Source organism: Phyllostomus discolor, chromosome 8, assembly GCF_004126475.2.
Source record: "Phyllostomus discolor isolate MPI-MPIP mPhyDis1 chromosome 8, mPhyDis1.pri.v3, whole genome shotgun sequence".
In the NCBI taxonomy this organism is placed as follows: domain Eukaryota; kingdom Metazoa; phylum Chordata; class Mammalia; order Chiroptera; family Phyllostomidae; genus Phyllostomus; species Phyllostomus discolor.
In genome coordinates this window covers 48,121,907-48,142,913 of record NC_040910.2, presented here as the reverse complement: position 1 = coordinate 48,142,913, position 21,007 = coordinate 48,121,907, and the positions used below count along the sequence as shown (strand labels likewise).

Genomic DNA, 21,007 nt, shown 5'->3' with positions numbered 1-21,007 from the left:
ATCTACGTCTCTCTCTGTAAAATCAATCAATAAAAAAAAAACTAAAAATAGAGCCCGGTTGTTATCAGGATTGTTATCAGCATCTTGGAGGGAACTTTCTTTGCTTTTGTGGCTAGAGTCACAGGCTTTGTGTATGCTCCAAGGTCCCACCTGGTCACTTTCTTGAGAGGAGCCTGACAATGACTTCACTCCCCTCCTTGTGCCTCAGTTTCCTCATTTGTGCAAGGGGGACCGTGATGACACTTTTGGACAGGGTCATGATGTATGAAGGGGTGTTACCCAGAATGCACTTACCAGTACACCAGTGGTACCCTATGCCCACTAGCAGCAGACTCTTCTTCCATGCTCCCTGGGCATGCCAGAGGGCTCTGCCTTGCCTCTCTCTCCTTGTAGACTTGGCATTCAGGGACCCACCCTACACATTGGTGGTTCATCTAGCCATGACCCAGCCAGGGCGATGCCCATCCTGATACAACCCCAGGGCCACCCCCTCAGTGCCCCTCCCAGCCAATACTCTTGTCATCACAAACCTTTCTTCCTCTGTCCTCTGGAGACAAGATGAGACAGACACTAATACTGGAGAGGGCACAGCAGAAGGTAGAAGTTGAGAGTTCAATTTTTAAAAAATGTTTATTGATTTTAGAGAGGGAGAAACATTGATTGGTTGCCTCCCATATGCACCCCAACCAGGGATCAAACCTTGCAACCTAGATTACATGTCCTGACCAGGATTGAACCCCCAACCTACTGATGCACATGACAACACTCCAGTTGAGCCACACCGGCCAGGACAGAAGTTGAGATTCTAGACTCTGAAGCTCAGTGTTCTGGGTTAAAATTCCAGCTGTCACTCAGAGCTTACAGGCTCAGCAGCTCTCACCCAGAGCTACAGCCACACCTGTTGGCCTCATACCAAGAGTGGCACGCTTCCTGGGGCAGCAAGGTGTGCCAAGACACACTCTCTGTTCTGGGCCATCCTCTGTAGCTGTTGGAACACACAGGTGGACTGGCTGACCATCCCCTGCAAAAACTGAGGCTCTGGCGAGGCCCTGGAGGCCACAGGGAAGCAGCAAGAATGTTAACCTGTGTCATCCACTCCTGCGAGGCCTTGCAGGTGCAAAAACAGGCAACAGGGCAACAAGAAAAGGCCATGTTTGCCTTGCTTGTGTCTGGTGGAGCACGTTCCCAGGGAGGATCCTGCCTTCTGACACTCAGAAAGTGTTCCACAGGACAGTGAATGACTGTGCTCCCTTCGGGCACTGGATATTCTGCAGGTTTATTTCTTAAGCTGAAGTAGGAAACAAAACCTTCGTGCTTAGAAAGACCCGTGCAAAACAATGCAGGTCCACTTGCTACTGGCCCTACTGTGTGTTCTAGGTGCTGGATGGTGCTGCCGGAGGAACCGATTGGCAGGCAGGCAGGCAGAGTGGCCAGCCCCAGCAACAGGAGTACAGGATGGGCCACCAAGAAAGGCAGTGGGGATATCCAAGCCATCCCAGCTGGATTATCTAGGATGTCACCACCAACACAGGGTCCAGGCTGTCACTAGTAAGGCCAGCAGAGACATTCAACGACTAGAACCCCTGAAGCCCTCTCAGATGCCACCAATAGCTGAGCTCTCTCCACTAGGTCACTCCCATGGGTCCCATAGCCACCACATTGGATGGTGACACCCAAGAGGCATTTGCCAGTGTGAGTGTCTGAGTGGTGGGCCAAGCAGCCACCCAGTAGTCTTCAGGGTCCCTCCAGCAGGAGCTCCGTGGAGATGCCCAAACAGGGACATCAGGCAGGGGCAACATCCAAATGACCACAGTCAATTCTGGAAGCTTCCAGGGTATCAGGAAAGGCAGGCAAGGCAGGAGACCCACGAGGGGTGGGAAGTGCAAAAGGCAACTGGCTCCGCCTAGGAGCAATTTCCAGCTGACCCGGAAGTCCCTTGCTGATGCCCCCTGCACTGGGCAGGGCAGGAAGACCAACCCGGCTCCTCTGTTTGGCAGGGAGGGCTGCAGGCCTGCCTGGATTTCACACAGGACTACTCGGCAGCCTTGTGTGAAACCCAGCAGCCTCAGGAGGCCTGAACTAGGTGGGGCTCCTTAAGGCACAGCTGAGAGGGAAGTGGGAAGGTCCCACTCTGGGTCTAAGACCCAGAGGGGATGACAGATGGAGGCCCCAAACAAGCCGAAGTTGCCAGGGTATGTCTGCTCTGCACCTGGGAGGAGAACAGGGGAGGAGAACAGGAGAGATGGGGGGAACAGGGGGAAGAGGCGAGGGCAGATGGGTGTGGCAGGGATGCCAAGGCCAGGGAGCAGAGAGGAGAGAGAGGCAGGCACAGGAGCAGAGCACAGGCAGACAGGGGCAAGCAGAGAGCTCAGGGAACCAGGCGGCGGAGAATGAGGGCAGGGGGGGAGACTCGGGCTCCTCCTGGGGTCCCGTTTCTTGGCCCCAGCCCACCTCGCTTGAGGGACCTGGCAGGAGTCTGTGGCCAGCAGAGGAGCTTCAGAGGGAGAAGGCGCCGGAGCAGATTTTGGCATAGACACCCTGGTCCAGGGGCAGGTAGTGTCCCTGCTTCAGGTCCAGGAAGAAGAGGCGGTCGGAGGTCTGGCACGGGTCAAAGCCTTCATGCTGCAGCCGTGTCTTCTGGATCTTGAAAGTGCCTGTGGGGGTGCAGGTGGGGGTGGCAGGTGGGGACTCTCCGGAGTCCGCAGCTCACCATGCCCTCCTGTGCCTCCAGGCTTCTGCAGATGCTCTCCCCTTGCCCAGGAACATTCCTTCCCCACAGTGCCTGCCCAGCTCCCCCCTCGTCCCTCAAGTCCCAGCTTTATACCCTCTCCTCCAAGGGAGGCCACTCAGACCACCCCCCAGCAGACCGAAGCAGGGCAGGGTCTATCACACAATAAGTCAGGGGTCAGCACCTTAAAGCCTAAGGGCCAAATTCAGCCCACCACCTGTTTTTATAAATAAAGTTCTGTTGGCACAAAGCCACACCCATTCATTCACACACTGTCTAGGCTGCTTTTGTACTACAAGGCCAGCCTGAGTGGTTGGGGCAGAGAGTGGATGGCCCATAAAAGTAAAAATACTCTCCGGGATTTAAGGAAAGGTTTGCACTCCCTGCAGTAGACAATTCAAGAAGGGCTTTGTGAAGATGAGGGCTGGCATCAGTATTAAAAAGCAAGGGAGGGTACCCATGTGCTCTAGAGTTGGGAAGGTTTGTTTTGAAACAAAAATCCAAAAGCACAAACAAGATTTTATAAAAGAAATATGTGACAGAACTGAGGGCTTCCTCCCAACAGAGGCTACAGTGGACAGCGTTAACAGACTCCCGGGTAGGAAAAGAGACTGACGGTGTCTGGGATTATGAGAATTCCCGGCAAATAAAAAAATAAAAATAAATAAAAAGGGGGGGCGATACAAAGATAGGCTAAAGATCCGAGAGACATCAGAGGAGTGAGGCGATCTGCCCAAATGTCCTAGTCATCAGAAGAACGCAGACAACGGAGAGACACACTGAGCACTGCAGAATGTCCAGTGGGGTGGGCGTGAGGGGAAGAAACGAGTACGTAAACAAAATGAGAAGGGTTCTGCACAAGCCTGTCGCTCCAGCTGGCTGTGAACCATTATGTCAGACCCGGGGGCCTGAACCAGGACAAATGAGGGGGCAGGGGGTTGGTGTCGAACCTGTGGTGTCCACCTTGGGCAGGAGGCGCAGGAAGATGGGCCGAGCATAGGGCGCTAGCACCTTCTGTAGCTCCTGGTACAGTGCATTGGGGCTCAGCTGGCCATGCGGGTCCACGATGGCCGCCATGCCTGCTCTGCCTTCCACTCCTAGAGACAGGGGCTCAGCTGAGAACACTTGGCTACCATGGGGCTAGATACACCCTCAAGCGGCAGCCTTTGGCTCTGACTTCCAGTCCCTCCCACCTGGCAGAAAACATTTCACTGAGCTCCTGCCACACTCCAGCAACCCTGAGTCAGGGTCGCTTTCAGGATCCCTTTTTCTGGATGAGGAAACTGAGGTTCGGATCGCACATGAGGGTGACTCCAGTCCCAGTGGCACCCAGCCAGGCCATGTGTGCACTCGCCAGGATGTGCACTGCTCAAGGGCACTTGTACTTCCAAGCCCCTCCCGGCTGGGCTCCTCTGGGCAGCTGTACCCCAGGACCACCCCACGGCCCCAGCTTGCCTGGCACAGCCACCCCGTACACGGCCACATCTGTGTGGCCCAGCAGGTGGCTCAGCACACCCTCCACCTCAGTGGTAGAGACGTTCTCCCCACGCCAGCGGAAGGTGTCCCCACTGCGGTCCCGGAAGTACATGTAGCCCAGCTCATCCATCACCAGCACATCACCTGGCAGAGGGGGGAGGGGCAGGTGAGATGGCAGCCACCATCCTCACAGCCAGCCCCCAGGGTGTGCACACCTGAGATGTAGGCACTGTCACCCTTGCAGAAGACGCTGTGGGCAATTTTCTTGCTGGTGGCGCTCTCACTGATGTAGCCATCGAAGCGACGCAGTGGGTCCTTCTGGTTGATCTGACCCACTAGGAGGCCGGGTTCCCCTGGGAAGGCCATGCTCAGGCTGAACTAGGAGGGCAGTGGGTGGGGACCCCAGCTCCCAGGGGACTGGGTAAGGGCCCCGCTCACCAGTCTGGCATGGGATGCAGAGACCCTGGGCATCTCGAAGTAGTTCCATGGTGTCCTCATTGACCTTCACCAGCCGGATGGGGTACACGTTGGGCAGGATGCGGCTGTTGAAGCCACAGGAGCCCACCTGGGATAAGGGGGACGGAATCAGCAAGGAGCGCCGAGCTGGCAGTGTCCTCTTCCTTGACACACTACCTCTCCTGCCCCAGGGCCTGGAATAACACCCTCAGTGTCACCCCAGCTCTGTGACCTTGGATGATCTGAAAAAGGGGTTATTAAATAGAGTATCCCCCCGGGACTCCTCCTCCCACCTTCTCAATCTCCCTTATAGTCACATGAGACCTGCTGGCCTGCCACCACTTCCCGGTCCATAAAACCCTCTACCCTGGCAGAAGTGGGCATCTGGAGTGACCCAGGAGCCATGTGGGGGCACTGAAAGAGCTTCTGCCCACTGCCTACAGCATGTCAGCCTGCCTGGATCAGTCCTAGGAGCAGAAATGCCCATCTAGTGGATTTGTGCAGCTACATCCTGTTGGGTATGTTTGTTACAGCCGCAACCTGCACTACTGTGACCGCAGTGGCCCGGGGATGTCCACTAAACAGGCATGCATGGCAGGGGCAGGCCTTGTTCTCAGGTGTTGGGAACCCAGCAGCCAAGGACACAGAAAAGAATTCCTGCCCTGTGCTTGCTTCCTTATTATTGTTATCTGTTCTTAGCCTTGGAGAGGAAGGGGTTGGGGGAGAGGAAGGGAGTGTTGGGCAAAGCCAGAAAGGGCATAATTACTAATCCTGAAAGCCTTTTTGCAGAGAGCTGCCAGTGGGGGCCACTGTGCCAAGCTCATGATGTTGGGTGGAGAGAACACACCCAATGAGCTGCTAACCCCTATTATAGATGAAAAAAACAAGGCCCCAGGAGCCTGAGAGACTTGTCCGGTAGGAAAGAATCAACGCTCCAACCTCCTCCCTTGGTGCCCCTGAGCCCTGCCCTCCCTGCCCCCTCCACAGGTAGAAACAGGCTCATAAAAGCTGAGGCACTTGTATGGCACACATAGCCACTCCATGGACTTGAACTCAAGGATGACGGTTACATGACTGTGCACTAGAAGAGGCTCTCTGCATGTGGAGGACATGGGGGTGTCCCAGGAGCACCCTCTCCCCTGCCGGTGCTCCCAGCCAATCCACCCTTGTGCTCCAGGGGCGCAGTGATTCTAGAATCCAGACTTGTGCCATATGCCCTGCCTCGCCCACCTTCCCATCCAAGTTCGCGATGCTGCAGTTGCACTCGGTGGCCCCATAGAACTCGCCGATCTGGTGCACACGGAAGCGCTTGGTGAACTCCTCCCAGATGGACGGCCGCAGCCCATTGCCCACTGCCAGACGTACATGGTGCTGTCCCTCCGCCTCACGCACTGGCTGCTTCAAAAGGTAGCGGCAGATCTCCCCGATGTACTGGACCACCTGGCAGAGAGGAAGCGCGCATACATGGTCACTCCAGCCAGAGGGGAACCTGACACCCTAGGACAAACCCCGACCCCAGGCACTAGAATAAAACGGCCCTAAGGTTAATGACTGTAGGGAAACAGTTCAGTCCTCACAAGCAGCCTGGGACACACCTTCTATGTAGAGTGGATGCATCCAATTCCCCCCAGCTCTGCTCCCCACACCAATGTTCCTCTGTGGTCCCTCTATCCCCATGTCGCTTCCTGGGGACACCTAGTGTGCTGCACACAGGCCAGGAAGGCAAGCCTTAGCACTGACACCCAACAGGGCAACCTCAGCCCAGAGCCCACTGTGCTCTACTCTGTCCCCTAGAGCCTGTCCCCCTTTGAGTGGGACCACTTTCAGACACGTGTTCTACACTGCCTCTGAATGTCAGCGGACCTAGGCCCACCCAGTTGCCCACCGAGTCACCTGCTCATTAACGTCCCCTGCAGGGGGTACCTGAACAGCAGCTGGGAGCTGATCATCAACCTGGGACCCCCAGCTAAGACACACCTGGTGATTTGTCAGGGTGATATTGCACACACCCCAGTGGATTCGAACAGACAAGGCACATCTTAACCATTGTCAGTGCACAGTTCAGTGGCATTAAGTACATTCACGCTGCTGAACAACCATCCCACCACCCATCTCCAGAAGTTTCTCATCTTTTCAAACAGATACTTTGTCTCCATTAACCATTAACTCTGCCCACTCCCACCCCCGGCACCCCCAATTCCACTTTCTGTCTCTATGCATCTGACGCTCTATGGACTTCACATAAGCGGGTCACAGTGTCTGTTCCTTTGTGTCTGTCTTATTCACTCAGCATAATGTCCTCCAGACTCATCTGCGCTGTAGCATGTGTCAGAATTTCCTTCCTTTTTATGGCTGAATAATACTCTACTGTGTGCACGGGCCACATCTGCTTCTCCATTCATCTGCGGGCGGGCACTTGGACTGCCTCCACGTTTTAACTGTTGTGAGTAATGCTGCTCTGAACATGGGTGTACAGATATCTCATTGAGAGTCTGCTTTTAAATCTTTTGTTTTAAAAACAGTCCTCACCAGCCACAAACAGCCACACAGTATATGATTCCATTTACAGGAAATTTCCAGAACAGGCAAATCCAGAAACATAAAGCAAATCAGCAGTTGCCAGGCATTGGGGAGCAGGTGGGACGGGGAGAGTAGGGAGTGACTACTAATGGGGGCAGTTTTCCCCCTCAGATGGTTGAAATGTTGTGCAAGGGACAGAAGTGATGACTGCACGACACCGTGAATGTACTTAATGCCACTGAACTGTTCACTCGAAAATGGCTAATTTTGTTATGTGAATTTCACCTCCATTTTTTTAAAAGTCATCTTTGAGAGGTTTTCCTGAAACACCTATGCAGGGAGCATGCTGCTATCAGATGGCTTCACTACCACGCAGGAGGAGGGACTTGGGTGAGGGCGGAGGAGGAGCTGACGGCCTCGGGAGCCAGTGAGAGGTGCTCGGGAATCCCCTGTGCTTTCCTGTCCACATTTGTATGCATCTGCAACTCTCAATAATTAAGTTAAAAATCCAAAGTGTCTGCATTTCAAGATTCAGATCAGCAATTTCCCCCAAGACCTCCCCCAGACACAGAGTAAATCCTTGAAAGCAGAGAGTACCGTTAGTGCCTCAGGGGCCCCCCAGGACCTGGGCAAGTGGCTGAACCTCTCTGGGTCCACCTGTCCAGGGTGGGGTGGCACCTGCCAATTTGCCAGTCCCATCCTCTCCCCACCGCCCCCTCCCTCTTGGAGAAGGGAGCTAGTACTTGTATTTCCACCCCCATCATGGTGCTGAGACCCACTGCGAGGAGGGGCGAGGAGCCGCAGGATGTGCCCTGGCCCTGCCTGCTGTCTCCAGCAGCAGGAGCCCTCCACCTCTGCCTCGTGCTCACCCCACCTAGAAGCCCCTGCACCTTGTGGCCTCAAACAGCCCAGGGTGGTGACTGCACCCTCTGGTCTCATTTCCATGCAGCCACCTGCAGGGAAGACCGGGGTGGGGGGAGGTCCAGGGCACAGGGAGGTGGAGCCTTAGGGAGCTCAGGCAACCTGGACCCAGTCGCCCTTGCATTACAAGTCTCAGTTTCCCCACAAACGGCTGTGATGCCTTTGCCCACTCCCAAGCAGTTATAAGGGTCTGATGAGGCTACACGTGGAAGGTTTAGCCCTGGGCTGGATATAGAGCCACGAGCTCAAGAAATACTAGGCACCCTTCTGTCCCCATCCAGGAGCCCTGGAGTGCGGGGGGAGAGTGGGCCATGCCTTAATGAAGGACCCATGGGACGCCCGGGGCCTGACCGTGCAGTTGTACTTGACGCAGTCGTCCCAGAAGCGGCTGGCTGAGAACTTCTTGCGGAGGACAACCGTCATCCCGTAAATGAGACACTGCCCCACGCCCATGATGTTCCCTGCAGAGGGCACGCTTGGTGAGGGGTCCCCAGTCCCCGCCTTGTCCCCGCCCCCACCCAGGCCACCCCTTGTACCTGCGGAGTGATACAGGGGCAAACAGTCGTAGAGCACGTCTGCCGCCCTCATGCTGTAGGCGTGGTGGCCGAAGGCCGCAATGCGGTAGTACCTACAGGGGCAGGGAGTGCAGGGGCTGGGACCTCCATCGCCCAGGGTATGGGAATGCGGGGAGTGCGCTGGAAACTGTGGACACAGCGGGGACCCAGGCAGAGCCAGCCCAGTCCCCAGGGGGTTACAGGCTGGCAGGAGAGGCACATGCAGCAAATAAAAACTGTCCATGGTGCTGGGTGCCCGGAGGGGTATAACAGGGTGAAGGGATAGAGAGAGGCTAAAGATGACACAGCCAGGGAGAGTGCAGGATCCTGTCTGGGGAAGTGACACGTTAGCTGAGCCCGGCAAGGAGCTGAGGGGGCAAATGAGGGAAGGGGGCCCGGCAGTGGCCACAGCACTGGTAAAGTCGCTGAGGCCAGAAGGAGCCTGTTCAGTTTGAGGAAATGTGAGGGACCAAGAAGACATCGAGGGGTGGGAAGGAAGAAAACAACATCAAAGAAGGGGCAGGGCCACACAACATGAATGGGGGTTTTACTCTGAAGGCCAAGGCAGGTACAGGAAGGGCTGGCGCCGGGAATTAGGATTCAAACCCTCCTGTGGCTGCCGAGTGGGGCAGAGCCTCTGGGGCAGGAGTGGGGGCAGCAGGAGACCAAAGAAGGGCTGGGGCAAGTCCAGGTGGAGTGGCAGTGTATGGACAAGGTGGACAAACAGACGGATAGAGGGGACAGGCCCTGCCGATGGGCTGGTTATGGGGAAGAGATGAGGCAACAAGGAGCCCCAAAGCACCAAAAATAGGGCAAATCTATGTCCTGAAATGGGCTGTGGGTTTTCTGGGGTTGGGATCAGGATGCCCACAGACCCCCAACAGGAGCTGGGTTGGGGGGTCAGGCTGTAAAGATGACCTGGGGTTATCCCCCATGCTGGGGGCAACACCAGGGCCCCTCACCTGCTGTGCACGACAATGGCAGCCTTGGGCAGCCCCGTGGTCCCCGACGTGTAGATGTAGAAGAGTCGATCTGCGGGAGATGAGGGTGTTGAGGACCTGGTGCTGGTCGGAGTACAGAGGGCACAGCATGGGCATGGGTGGGGGAGAGCGGCCCCACCCTGGACTCACCATCCATGCCCTTGCCAGGGGACTGGGCCAAGGGGGCCGTGGATGCCTCCTTCAGCAGTGGGTCCAGGAGCTGGGTGTCCGGCCAGACGCCCTCAGGACCCAAGTCTCCAGAGCAGAACTTGAGCAGGCTCTTCCCCAGCTGTCCACTCACCTCAGCTACCACTTCAGCCCAAAATAGACGTGTCACATTTAAGGATGGGCCGGTCCCTCCCAAGGTCTGGGATTCACTGTCTCCCTACCCTGGGCAGTGTCAAGCCCCTGGCCATAACAATGCCTTGCCCACATCCAGCCTTACCCGCTGCCAGCTCCCCTCCAAAGATGAGGGCCTTGGCGCCCGAGGTGCCCAGGCAGAAGGTTAGGGGCTCACGTCGCAGGTTGACATTGAGCAGAGCGGCCTCCACGCCCGCCTTGGCCAGGCCCAGCCACAGCCCCACAAACTCCGGCCGGCCCTCCAGGAAGATGGCCACCACATCACCACGCGAGAAGCCCAGCTGGTGGAAGACATTGGCCACGGCATTGGAGTAGGCGTCTAGCTGTGCGAAGGTCCAGCACACGCCGCTGCCGGCATCCACCAGGGCCAGCCGATCAGGCTGCTGCTGCGCCACTGCCTGGAAGATCCCTGGGATGGTGTGGCAGGCGCGCTGGTGCCGCCACAGTTCCAGGCGCACTCGGATCAGCACAGAGAGGCCGCTGGAGGGGTGGGGGGTGAGGAGGATGGCGTTACTAGGTACCTGGCCAGGCCCCCAACAGACCCCACAAGCTTCAGTGTCCACATCTGGAGAAAGGGGAGGGAAAGGTCCCTATACTCCCAAGATAGGCAAGAGTTCAAGGAGGACCCTCTGGTTGGTGGATCTCTCAGGGACTAAGGTCCATTTGCCAGGAAAGAAGCAGATCCGCAAAGGTGGCATGGCCACGTGGTGCAAACCAGAATCACTCTGTCTTCCTCCAACCAGACTGCTCGGTGACCCTGAGGGCGCTGAGGCCTAGTTCTGCCTGTTTCTCTCCCCTGGGACGTCCCAGGCACCCTATGCTGACTCCCCGCCACCTCCACCTTGAACTCCTCATGTTCTACCTGCCCAACCAGGCCCTGGGGTCCAGCCAGGAGCTGGGCAGCAGCTCCACCCCCAAGTTATTCGATGGCACTAGGCACAGATGGCCAGGGGAGGGGCAGTCTCTGGCCCAGACGGGGCCAAGAGACCTGCTGGCAAGATACAGGGGATGCAACTCAATGAGCATTTGCAGTGGGTGTGTCTCACTCCCTTTTCCCCACCTGCTAGTGGACATGAGGGAATGGCGAGGCCCCAAAAAGAGGCAGCCAGGTCCCTAAATGATGGTGTGGGGGTGAGCAGACACCACAGATGCCAGGCTGTCAGATGAGGGAGAAATTAACTTTTTGTTTTAAGTAAACAAAAATTGCTTTAGATCACAGAACCAAGAAATCCAGAATTTCTTGGGTACAGCAGCTCAAAAAATGAATGGTTCCCCTAGTTTTATGTGCCTCCCTGCCCCTCCATCCAGAGTCTCTGGCTCTGAGAGGTAACCTTGAACTGGGTCAAGCCACTGATAATGGGGGCCTGTTCATTACAGCATCTTGCTCTGCCCTGAACAATTCAGGCATAGTCTCGACTATACTCTGCCTTAGCCCTCATTTGGACATAATGTCCCACTGGCTTTAGTATCAAATTCTTTATCAAATTTATTCTTTGCACCATTGCTGCCTCCCCCATGCCTCCTCAATACTTTGCAATGGCTTTCTTACATCCCTGAACTCAACATGTTCACAGCAGACCTCAGCACTGACATACATACATTCATTCATTCATTCATTCATGCATTCCATCCCCCCCCAGCCTTAAATGAAGGCTGTCATTTAAGAGGCAGTAATGGGTACCATTGCCTATTATGTGCTGGGCACTGTGTACAGCTCAGACACAACAGGCCCAACCCTCAGAGGCTCACAGTACTTCCAGGAGTGAAACCACTCCTCATACACGAAGGAGCATGACAGAAGTGCTGGCTGGTGACAAGGCCCTGACAGGTGATACAGCAAGAGTGATGTGGACTGGGGCAGGGGTGGGCGTGGCGCTAGAGAGAGGCAAGTAAGTGACTTCTGAGCAGAGCCTGGCAAGGTGAAAAGGAGAGGGCACGGGTAAAGCTGAGAGCACAGCCACTACAAAGGCCCTGGGGTAGGAATGGGCCTGGGGAATGAGGCACATTTGAGAACAGAGCCGAGCCAGTGTAGCAGGAATCAGGCAAGGGGGAGATGGAGGGAGATGAGGTTCTCAGTGGGCACACAGATCTGTTACAGGAGATGCCCAGTAGCACCTGCAGTTTTCAAAAACAAAGGTTCAGGGTTCTGATGACATCTATAAGAATTCCTGTTTGGGTCACACTGCTAACCCTGGGGGCCCCCAGGAGCCCCTCCAGATGCTCCTGGGAAAGGACGAGAGTTCTGTGGTCCTTGTGACCTGGCTGAACCCCAGCAACCACACACATGCTGCCAGCATAGTGAGATACGCACTGTGCCATATGCCTGCCCACTCACTAGGCTCCTCCCAGCATCCTCACCACCTCCCCCAGGAAGCCTTCCAGGGTCAGTCTTTACACTGTGCCCTCTGCTCCCCCATCACAGCAGAGATTCCTCCAAATGGGACCAGACTTGGTCAGATTCACACAAGAGGTGAAAGTCATTCCAGGCAAAAAAGGGAAAATGCAGATGGAAGGTAGGACAGGTAGACGGCTGCCACTTGAGGTCTTCCATCCCGAAGCTGGTGTGCCTTAAATAAAAGTGAAAAATTACAAGGGAGCCCTGGTTGGCGTGCTTCGGTGGATTAAGCGCCGCTGTGAACCAAAAGGTCTCCAGTTCAATTCCTGATCGAGGTACATGCCTAGGTTGTGGGCCAGGTCCCCAGTTGGGAGCAGGGACATGCAAAAGACAACCAATTGATGTATCTCTAATGCATCGATGTTTCTCTTCCTCTCTTTCTCCTTCCTTTCCCCTCTCTCTAAAAATAAGTAAATAGCCCTGGCTGGTGTGGCTCAGTGGATTGAGTACCAGACTTCGAAGCAAGCGGTCACTGGTTCAATTCCCAGTCAGGGCACATGCCTGGGTTGTGGGCCAGGTTCCCGGGAGGGGGTGTGCGAGAGGCAACCACACGCTGATGTTTCCTTCCCTCTCTTTCTCCCTCCCTTCCCCTCTAAAAATAAAGAAAATTAAATCTTTAAAACTAAATAAATAAATCTTTTTAAAAATTACAAGTGAAAGTGGAAAGAAGAACGAGGGAACCATGTAAGGAAAAGAATGGAGAACGTGCACATTTGTAGACACGGAGAAAAAGATGAGGTCTGCCTTGATTTCTGTGACCATATTGGAAAGGAGATACTGAGGAGGGGAACTGCAGGGCTGAGGGTGACCAAGAGAAGCAGCTTTCACTGCACACCCCTCTAGAACATTAGAATGTTGTGCCATGTGTTATATATTAACTATTACAAAAAATAAGTAAGGATATAAAACGTCAAAAGTTAACTGTTTAGCCCTGGCTGGTGTGGCTCAGTGGATTGAGCACCGACCAGAGAACCGAGGAGTTGCTGGTTCGATTCTCAGTCAGGGCACATGCCTGGGTTGTGGGCCTGGTCCCCAGTTGGGGGGGCACGTGAGAGGCAACCACACATTAATGTTCCTCTCCCTCTCTTTCTCCTTCCCTTCCCCTCTCTAAAAAAAATAATAATAATAATAATAGTTAGCTGTTTACACATCCACTTCTCTGGTCAGATCCCCATGGCTCATCCATTCAACTGAAAAAACAGAGCTCTGGACAAGTAGCTCAGTCAGTTAGAGTGTCCTTCCGATACGCCAAGGCTGTGGGTGTGATCCCTGGTCAGAGCACATACAAGAAACAACCAATGAATACGTAAATAAGTGGAACAACTTGATGCCTTTCTCTCTCAAAAAAAGAAAAAAACAATAAATACAAATTTAATAGAGTAGCTAAGGTGAGCAACCTCTGTATTTATTGAGCATCTACTATGTGCTGGGCACTGTGCTAACTTCAGGGCCATATTCCAAAGTAGGGTCCTGTAATCACCATTTGTCAGATAATGGATGAGCTGGGAGCCCAAGGTCACAGAGAGTCACGGACAGAACAACCAAGAACCAGGCCCCCTGGCAGGGTCCCTAAGCTCCCCCTCAGGCTGGCCACAAAGGCAAGCCAAGTGCCCATGGTGCATGTAGCAGGTACTCAATTGATGCTTCTCAAAGGAGAGGCATTGTACAAAGACTATTCTTACAGATGAAGGAACTGGGACTCAGAGGGAGAGGAGCCAGGGCCAGCAGGGGGCAGAGCCAAGGTCCACCTAGATATGCTGGCTCTGGCCACTAAGCTACTAACTACCAGCTTACATAGCCAACAATGTACCCACCTGCCGGCTGATAGCTATCAGCAGCAACACATCTGAGCACCAACTGTGTGCCCAGCTCTCCTCTTAGAGCTTTCGTGATGGAGCACCTGAAGAACTGCATGAGAGGGTCCTGGTATAACAGCCCTGGGGAGAGGGCCATCAGAGAGGTTGGGAAACACAGGAAGCAGCTCCTGAATGGAGGCTCCCCACCCACAGACAACACAGCAAGAAACAGGAGCTGAGGCTGCTGCTGGTCACACTCAGGTCACCTGAGCACTCATAGCGGGGTCCCAGCTCTGTCAGCCTGTCACCAGCAGTCCTGCCCCAGCCTCCAGACTTTCTGACGCACACCCACACAGGCAGGCAGTGAACATCAGTGCTCAGCTCCAGCCACTCGCCTAGGCAGCAGCCCAAGCCATCCCTACTCTGGGGACAAAGAGGCCACTCTCTGTCTCTGGGTCCTTCCCAAGGCCGCTTCTCACCCCTCCTGATTTTACCCAGGGCAAGAAGAAACCAACAAGGTTAAATGTGGTCAAATTTCATGCCACAATTATGGGATGAATTGAGAGAACTGCAACAGGATGTTTAAATCTTTTCTGAACCCAGGGTCTAAATGCAGCTCCCACCCCCACCCCAGCAGAGCATAGCAGCTAAAAACGTGGACTCCGAAGCCCTGCTCCACCCTTCCTGTGTGTCCCTGGGCAAATGTACTCACCTCTCTGTGCCTTGGTTCACCAACTAGTAAAATGGGGTTCATAAGCATTCTTTCCTTACATGGCTGAGAGTTATTATAACCAGGTTTATTACATAGAGAGGGCTACACAAGCTGCATTAGCTAGTTACTGCTGCAAAACACATTACCACTGGAAACAAGCATTTATTATCTCACAGTTCCTGTCGTCAAGAATCTAGGAGTGGTTTAGCAGGGTGGTTCTTGTTTGGGGTCTCCTGTGAGGCTATTATCCAAGGTGTCAGCTGGGGCTGTGCTCATCTCAAGATTTTACTGGGAGAGAATTCACTTCCATGTTCATTTATGTGAGTCTCTCCCAGAGGGAGTGACCCAAGAAAGGGCACCCAAAACTGGAACCACAGTCTTTTTTTATTACCTAATCTCAGAAGTAATATCCCATTGCTTCTGCTATGTTCCATTCATTAGAAGTGAGTTGCTAGGTCTAAGCCCACACTCAAAGGGAGGAATCAGATAAGAGCACCAAAAACAGGAGGTGGGCCCTGGCCATGTAGGTCAGTTGGTTGGAGCATTGTCCTAATGCACCAGGGCTGTGGGTTTGATCCTCAGTCGGGACACATTCAGGAATCAACCAGTAACTGCATAGGCAAGTGGAACAACAAATCAATGTTTCTCTCCCTTTCTCTCTCTCAAAACCAATAAAAGAAAAAAAAAAGGCCAAGAGATAGGGCCTCCTTCATGGATGCCTCCTATAGAAAAGTGTGTCAGGAACTCAGAGTGGACCCTACTCCTGCCCTGTCCCCAGGAAAGACAGGACTGGACATGGATACCCCCAGCTCCATGGGGTACAGCTGTGGCCTTGACAAGTCCAAGGAGATAGGGAGGGCCTGCCAGCCATGCTCCTGTTGTGTGCAACCTGAGTGGAGGTAAGGGCCACAGGCTGCACCTGGGCCCCCCACATCCCAGAAAGGAAAGGGTTCCTGTGAAGGCATCAAGTTCAGCTACCCACAGTAGGTGCTCCTATACTCCCTCTCCATGTGGGGGCTGCTATTGAGATTTACTCTGAAGGAAACCTCCAGCAATACCTCACCCCAGGAAGACCCCAACAGCTTCTTCGAGCCCCTCACAGACACCCCAGGGACATTGCAAAGATACCAGATACCTACTCCCCATACCTGAATCCCCTCCCCAGAAATCCCAGTTTCCAGAGACCACCAAACAAGCCTTGGAATGCACAGCAACATCGTCATAGACCCTGAACAACCCCCAAAGTCTCACACAGACCCTAAACTCTCAAAAAGCACCTGGCCACAGAGAAACCTGTAAATGGCCCAGAGGAGGCACACGCCGTTCAAAGACCTTAAAAGTTCTTTCAGATGCCTCAAGAGGCTCTTTCATTCCTCCCCCAAAAGCTCCCAGAGACCACTGGGACCTACCAGAGATCCTGAAATGCCCTCAGAGGCCTTTCACAATCACCAAGACCCCTCAGAGACCCCCAAACACCCACAGCCTTACAATCAGCCCCAGTTCCCTGGAACTCCTACCAGCTACCCACAGACCCCCCAAGTTGCCCTCAAGCCCTCGGAGGTCTCCCACGTGATTTCAATAACCTTGAAACCTGCTCCTGTACCTCGAGACACTCTCAAGCCGACCCCTGCAAGTCCCCTTAGTCCCCAACCCATCACTCTTTCAGGTCTTTCAGGTCCGGGCCCCGCCCCCAGGATCTAAACCCTCTCCCCCAAGGCCTTCAGGGGCCTCCCTACACCGCTTCTGCAGCCCTCTTCTGTTCGCCCCTAGGGAGCACGGCCGGGGACCAGGCCGGGGTTGCACTCACAACAGGTCCCGTCTCGCAGTCTTGCAGACGATGCGCAGGAAACGCCAGCCGCCGCCGCCCACGTATACACAGAGCGCCGCCGCTGTGCTCCAGGTCCACGGCAGCCCCAGCAGCCACAACAGGACCAACGAAGCCATGGAGGCCGAGCCCGCACCTGGAGCACGCATCCTGGGGAGGGGGAGAGCGCTGAAGCCGCTGGCCGCTCGGACTCCGCCCCCGGCCAGGGAGGCCCCGCCCCCAGACTCCGGTCCCGCCCTCCAAGGACGAGACCGGGCACTGCCCCCTTCTCAGGCCCGCCTACTCCAAATAACGTCCCGGCAAAACCCCGCCCCCGAGCCAGGGCAGTTTCCTAGTACGGCTCATACTTCTCCGCCAATTATTAGAACAGAGCACAGGCCACTCCCCTAAACTCAGGTCTTCCCCTGTCAGTCACTGGCAAGCCCCGCCCAATGCCTTAACCTAGCTGTGGCACTCCGGACCCAACCTCCACTCTCACAAGTTAGTTCCCAAGCCTGGGCTCCACCTTGTCCACACCACAGACCCAGGTCCTTCCCAGTCATTCAACCAAGCCCCGCCGTACTCCATCATCTAGCCGCAGTGCTCGGCCCCAGGATCCACCCTCACTTCCTGTCCCCAAGCCCGTCCAGCCACCTGTCTTGGGTTTTCCTGGAGGCCCCGCCTCTATCGTCCGCCACTCATTAGGCCCCGCCCATAAGTGCAAGCCCCCGCCCACTCTGAACCAAACTCCGCCATCAATCCCGTATCTGGTCCGCATTCCAGCCCCAGGTTCCATCCCTGGCCACCGGTCTCGCCCTCAGGCTTTAGCCTACCAAAGCGCCCTAGGTCTCGCCTTACCTGCCCACCCCCGCCCACCCGAAGATCCCCTTCCGACCGAAGAACCTCTTAGCCGCATAGTGGAGGCCCGCCCCTTTCCGGAGACCACACCATAGAGAGGGCCTCTGGGCCAGAGAAACGACGGCCAACGAGACGCCAGAGCTAGAACGGCCGGGAGAAAACAGCCGCTGTCTCCCTGACAACCAAGCTTAGCCCAACCCTAAATCAGGCGTTTAGAGGACACGTGCACCGGAGCCTAGGGGCGTGGCCGCCAGGCGCCTGCATCCCTGATCTAGATGTCTTCCAACTTTCCTATCTTGGGGATCTGCGGCATTCCTGTGCAGGACTCTTGACCCAGCTTGTCCTAAATACCAGTCCCAAACATACATTCTAGGGAACTTGGAAATCCTAAACTCACGGCCTAGGGCCCCAGGAGTTTCTAAATCCAACTCCCACTTCAGTGCAAAAGATACATTACAAGGACCCAGCTAATCCCAAACCTATATGTCAAAATCTTGTCAGCTAAGTCTCAGCGTAATAACCCAGGAGCCCAGGGAGTACAAAATCCACACACCATGTCCCCACCCTCGCACTGGAGTCCTTTTTGGTACCCCAAGGTCCTAAATGCTCATCCAGAGGCCCCAAAGCACCCTCTTGGTCAGATGTGGCCAGCGCCGGCCTGGCTGCCCACCACCCTGTTCCCTGGCTGACCTGGAGCTTCTCACATACCTCAGCCGTGGCTGCTCCCTTGTGGGCTCCCAGAAGCTCAGGCAGGAGGCAGGCAGGGACACCCAGTCCAACACAGAAAACCCCAAACTTAGCCTGCTGGTGAAACTTCCGGAGGTCCTCTGGTTTTTCAGGTTCCTGGGCCCTGCTTTGCCTGCACTGTGCCCATGAGGTTCTCTGCCCTATCCCTCCCTCCAAGCCCCCCCTCCTCTGCCCTCGTGCCCACTCCACCCCTGCTTGTTTTCTTCCCTGCTTGGCGACCTCCCCAGTGCAATCCTTGGGAAGCTGCCTGGGCCTGTTTCCAGAGCCATTTGGAGGACAAGGCTTGGCAGGCACTCATCCCTTCCCCCATTCCCAACCCCCATGCTGTCATTCGTTCCTGCTGGCCTTCCAGGGTCGGTGGAACAGGAGCCAAGGAGACAGATCCCGAGAACAGGCCCAGAGCCAGCCACCAGCCCACTACTTTCTTGACCAGGGGTCAGTGGAGTGGAGTTAACAGTGACAAGTAAGTATAGCTGTATTTTTATCCTGCCAGGTAGCACTGTTGTGATTACCCCCATTTACAGGTAAAAAACTGAGCCCTGGAGCTGTCACACCAGCTCAAAGTTAGATTTATTCATTCACAAATGTGGGCAGGGAGCTTGCCCTCCCTCCTCCCTACCTTCTTGTCCAGATCTCACTCTTCCCCTACTTCCTCCCTCTCTCCTCTCCCCTTCTTCTTGTTTGTTCTTCACCCTCCTCTTTCCTCTACTTCTCTCTTTGCTCTTCTTCCCCTACTTCCCTCCCTCCCTCCACCTACTCCTCCTCCTTCTAGCTCCCTCTGTCCCTCCTCCTCCTCATCCCTTCTCTTCCCTCTCTCCCTCCCTCCCACCTGCCTTCCCTCCTCCTCTTCTTCCTCTTCTCCCCCTTTGTTCTCTCTCCTCCTCCCCTTATCTCACCAAGTTCACTGAGTCAGAACTGAATAGTGCAGGGACAATTTCTCCTAACTCTACCCACAGCTCCTGGAGACACACTTAGGAGTCTTCAGTCTGCAATTCTGGAATTCAAAATGCTCTGAAAGCCCAACTTTTTCTTAAGATGGTGTCAGAACTCCAGCAAAGGGAACTCATCCTCTGTAGTGACCCAGGCTGTTTTCAGTGATTAATTATACCCATTTATCCCTTATTTATCCCTTTACATAAGATCTACTCCACACCCTGAGTGACATCACACAACACATGACAGCTTTCACCCTCAATTACCCCCCTAAAATAGAAAAAAATTCCCAATTCCAAAACATATGTTGACCTTAAAAAATAAAACAGCGATTTTACCAGCAAAAATAGGTTTATTTGGAAACAACAAAGAATTTTAATTTGGCACAAGCAAAAGCCATAGACAAGTCCTACAAACAAAAGGAATGATATTTTATGGAGCAAAAAGAGGAAGTTAGGAAGGGTTGTTGTGAAAGAAAGCTCACTGGAGAAAAGGAGAGTTCAGGGACATGAGTTTTTCATTGGCTGAATTACTGGGGTGATCGATTTCTAGTAAGACCTGCAACATATGTACATCTTTTCCTGTAGAGTAGAGGTCCCCAGCCCCCCAGCCACTGACCTGTGGCCTGTTAGGAGCTGGGCCCCGAAGCAGGAGGTGTTCAGTGGGCAAGTCAGGGAGGCTCCATCTGTGTTTACAGCTACTCCACACAGCTCACATTACTGCCTGAGCTCCGCCTCCTGTCAAGTCAGCAGCCGCAATACAGCTCAAAGGAGCAGGAGCCCTACTGTGAACTGAGCATGCGAGGGATCTAGGCTGTGCACTCTTAATGAGAATCTAACGCCTGATGGTCTGAGGTGGAGCTGAGGCAGTGATGCTAGCACAGGGGAGCAGCTGCAAATACAGATTATCATTAGCAGAGAGGTTTGACTGCACAGAGACCATAATAATTCAATTGCTTGCAGATGCATATCAAAACCCTATCAATGAGTGGCAAGTGACAATTAAGCTGCATCTGGTGGCAGACTGTAAGTTAGAATCCGACACTTATTTTAGTCCTTGCGTGGCCCACCCATTATTATATTTACCACTTCCATCTGTGCCTCTTTCCTGTCCTGTGCACTTGTGTGTCAGTCACAGTTTGGCAAGCCCACATGCTAACCCTAGCCTGTGGTGAGTTATACAGTTATTTCATTATATATTGCAATGTAATAATAGAAATAAAGTGCACAATAAATGTAATGTGCTTGAATGATCCAGAAACCATCCCTCTCCCGTGGGTCTGTGGTAAACTTGTCTTCCACAAAACCAGTCCCTGGTACCAAAAAGGTTGGGGACAACTGCTGTAGAGGGTCTCTAATTGACCATATGCCTGTAATTGATATGAGTGGTACTGTGTAAGAGCGCCCCCTCCTGGCCTCTCCATTTTAGTGAGGTTTCCCTTAAAAAAAAAAAGATTTTATTTATTTATTTTTAGACAGAGGGGAAGGGAGGGAGAAAGAGAGGGAAAAAAACAATGTGTGATTACCTCACACACACACACACCCCACTGGGGACGAGGCCTGAAACCCAGGCACATTCCCTGACTGGGATTTGCACTAGTGACCCTTTGGTTCACAAGCTGGTGCTCAGTCCACTGAGCCACACCGACAAGGCCCCCTTATTTTCATATAACTGTACCCAGGGATTCCAGATGAGCAATTAAGGAACAGCCCTATCCCCATGTCACACAAAGGGAAACTGAGACCTAGATAAGGGGACAGAACTCGG

The 21,007-nt window shown here is 54.1% G+C and overlaps 1 protein-coding gene across 4 annotated transcripts; it reads right to left on the bottom strand.

Moving 5' to 3' along the window:
* Positions 1 to 968: 968 nt before the first annotated feature.
* On the bottom strand, positions 969 to 19,882 carry SLC27A1 (solute carrier family 27 member 1). Of its 4 annotated transcripts, none has more exons than XM_036032535.1 (13): positions 19,859 to 19,882; positions 16,706 to 16,873; positions 10,081 to 10,475; positions 9,786 to 9,947; positions 9,618 to 9,687; positions 8,638 to 8,729; positions 8,453 to 8,562; positions 5,891 to 6,100; positions 4,643 to 4,769; positions 4,420 to 4,557; positions 4,184 to 4,348; positions 3,679 to 3,825; positions 969 to 2,654 (listed from the first exon to the last, which is right to left on the bottom strand). In XM_036032535.1, the coding sequence occupies exons 2-13, from the start codon at positions 16,870 to 16,872 to the stop codon at positions 2,497 to 2,499; spliced, it is 1,941 nt and encodes a 646-aa protein (XP_035888428.1). In that variant the 5' UTR covers position 16,873; positions 19,859 to 19,882; the 3' UTR covers positions 969 to 2,496. The 4 variants fall into 4 exon arrangements, 3 of the variants coding, with proteins under 3 accessions (XP_035888428.1, XP_035888427.1, XP_035888429.1); XM_036032534.1 differs by lacking the exon at positions 19,859 to 19,882 and adding an exon at positions 18,251 to 18,467; XR_004904695.1 differs by lacking the exon at positions 19,859 to 19,882 and adding an exon at positions 17,606 to 17,685 and having other exon boundaries at positions 4,184 to 4,557.
* Between the last annotated feature and the right edge of the window lie 1,125 nt (positions 19,883 to 21,007).

Coding starts and splice junctions, on each gene's coding strand:
- SLC27A1 (XM_036032535.1), bottom strand. CDS start 16,872: ATGCGTGCTCCAGGTGCGGGCTCGGCCTCCATGGCTTCGTTGGTCCTG. Junction 8,730..9,617: donor GCCATTGTCGTGCACAGCAG/GTGAGGGGCCCT, acceptor CTGCCCCTGTAG/GTACTACCGCATTGCGGCCT. Junction 3,826..4,183: donor GTACGGGGTGGCTGTGCCAG/GCAAGCTGGGGC, acceptor CCCTGTCTCTAG/GAGTGGAAGGCAGAGCAGGC.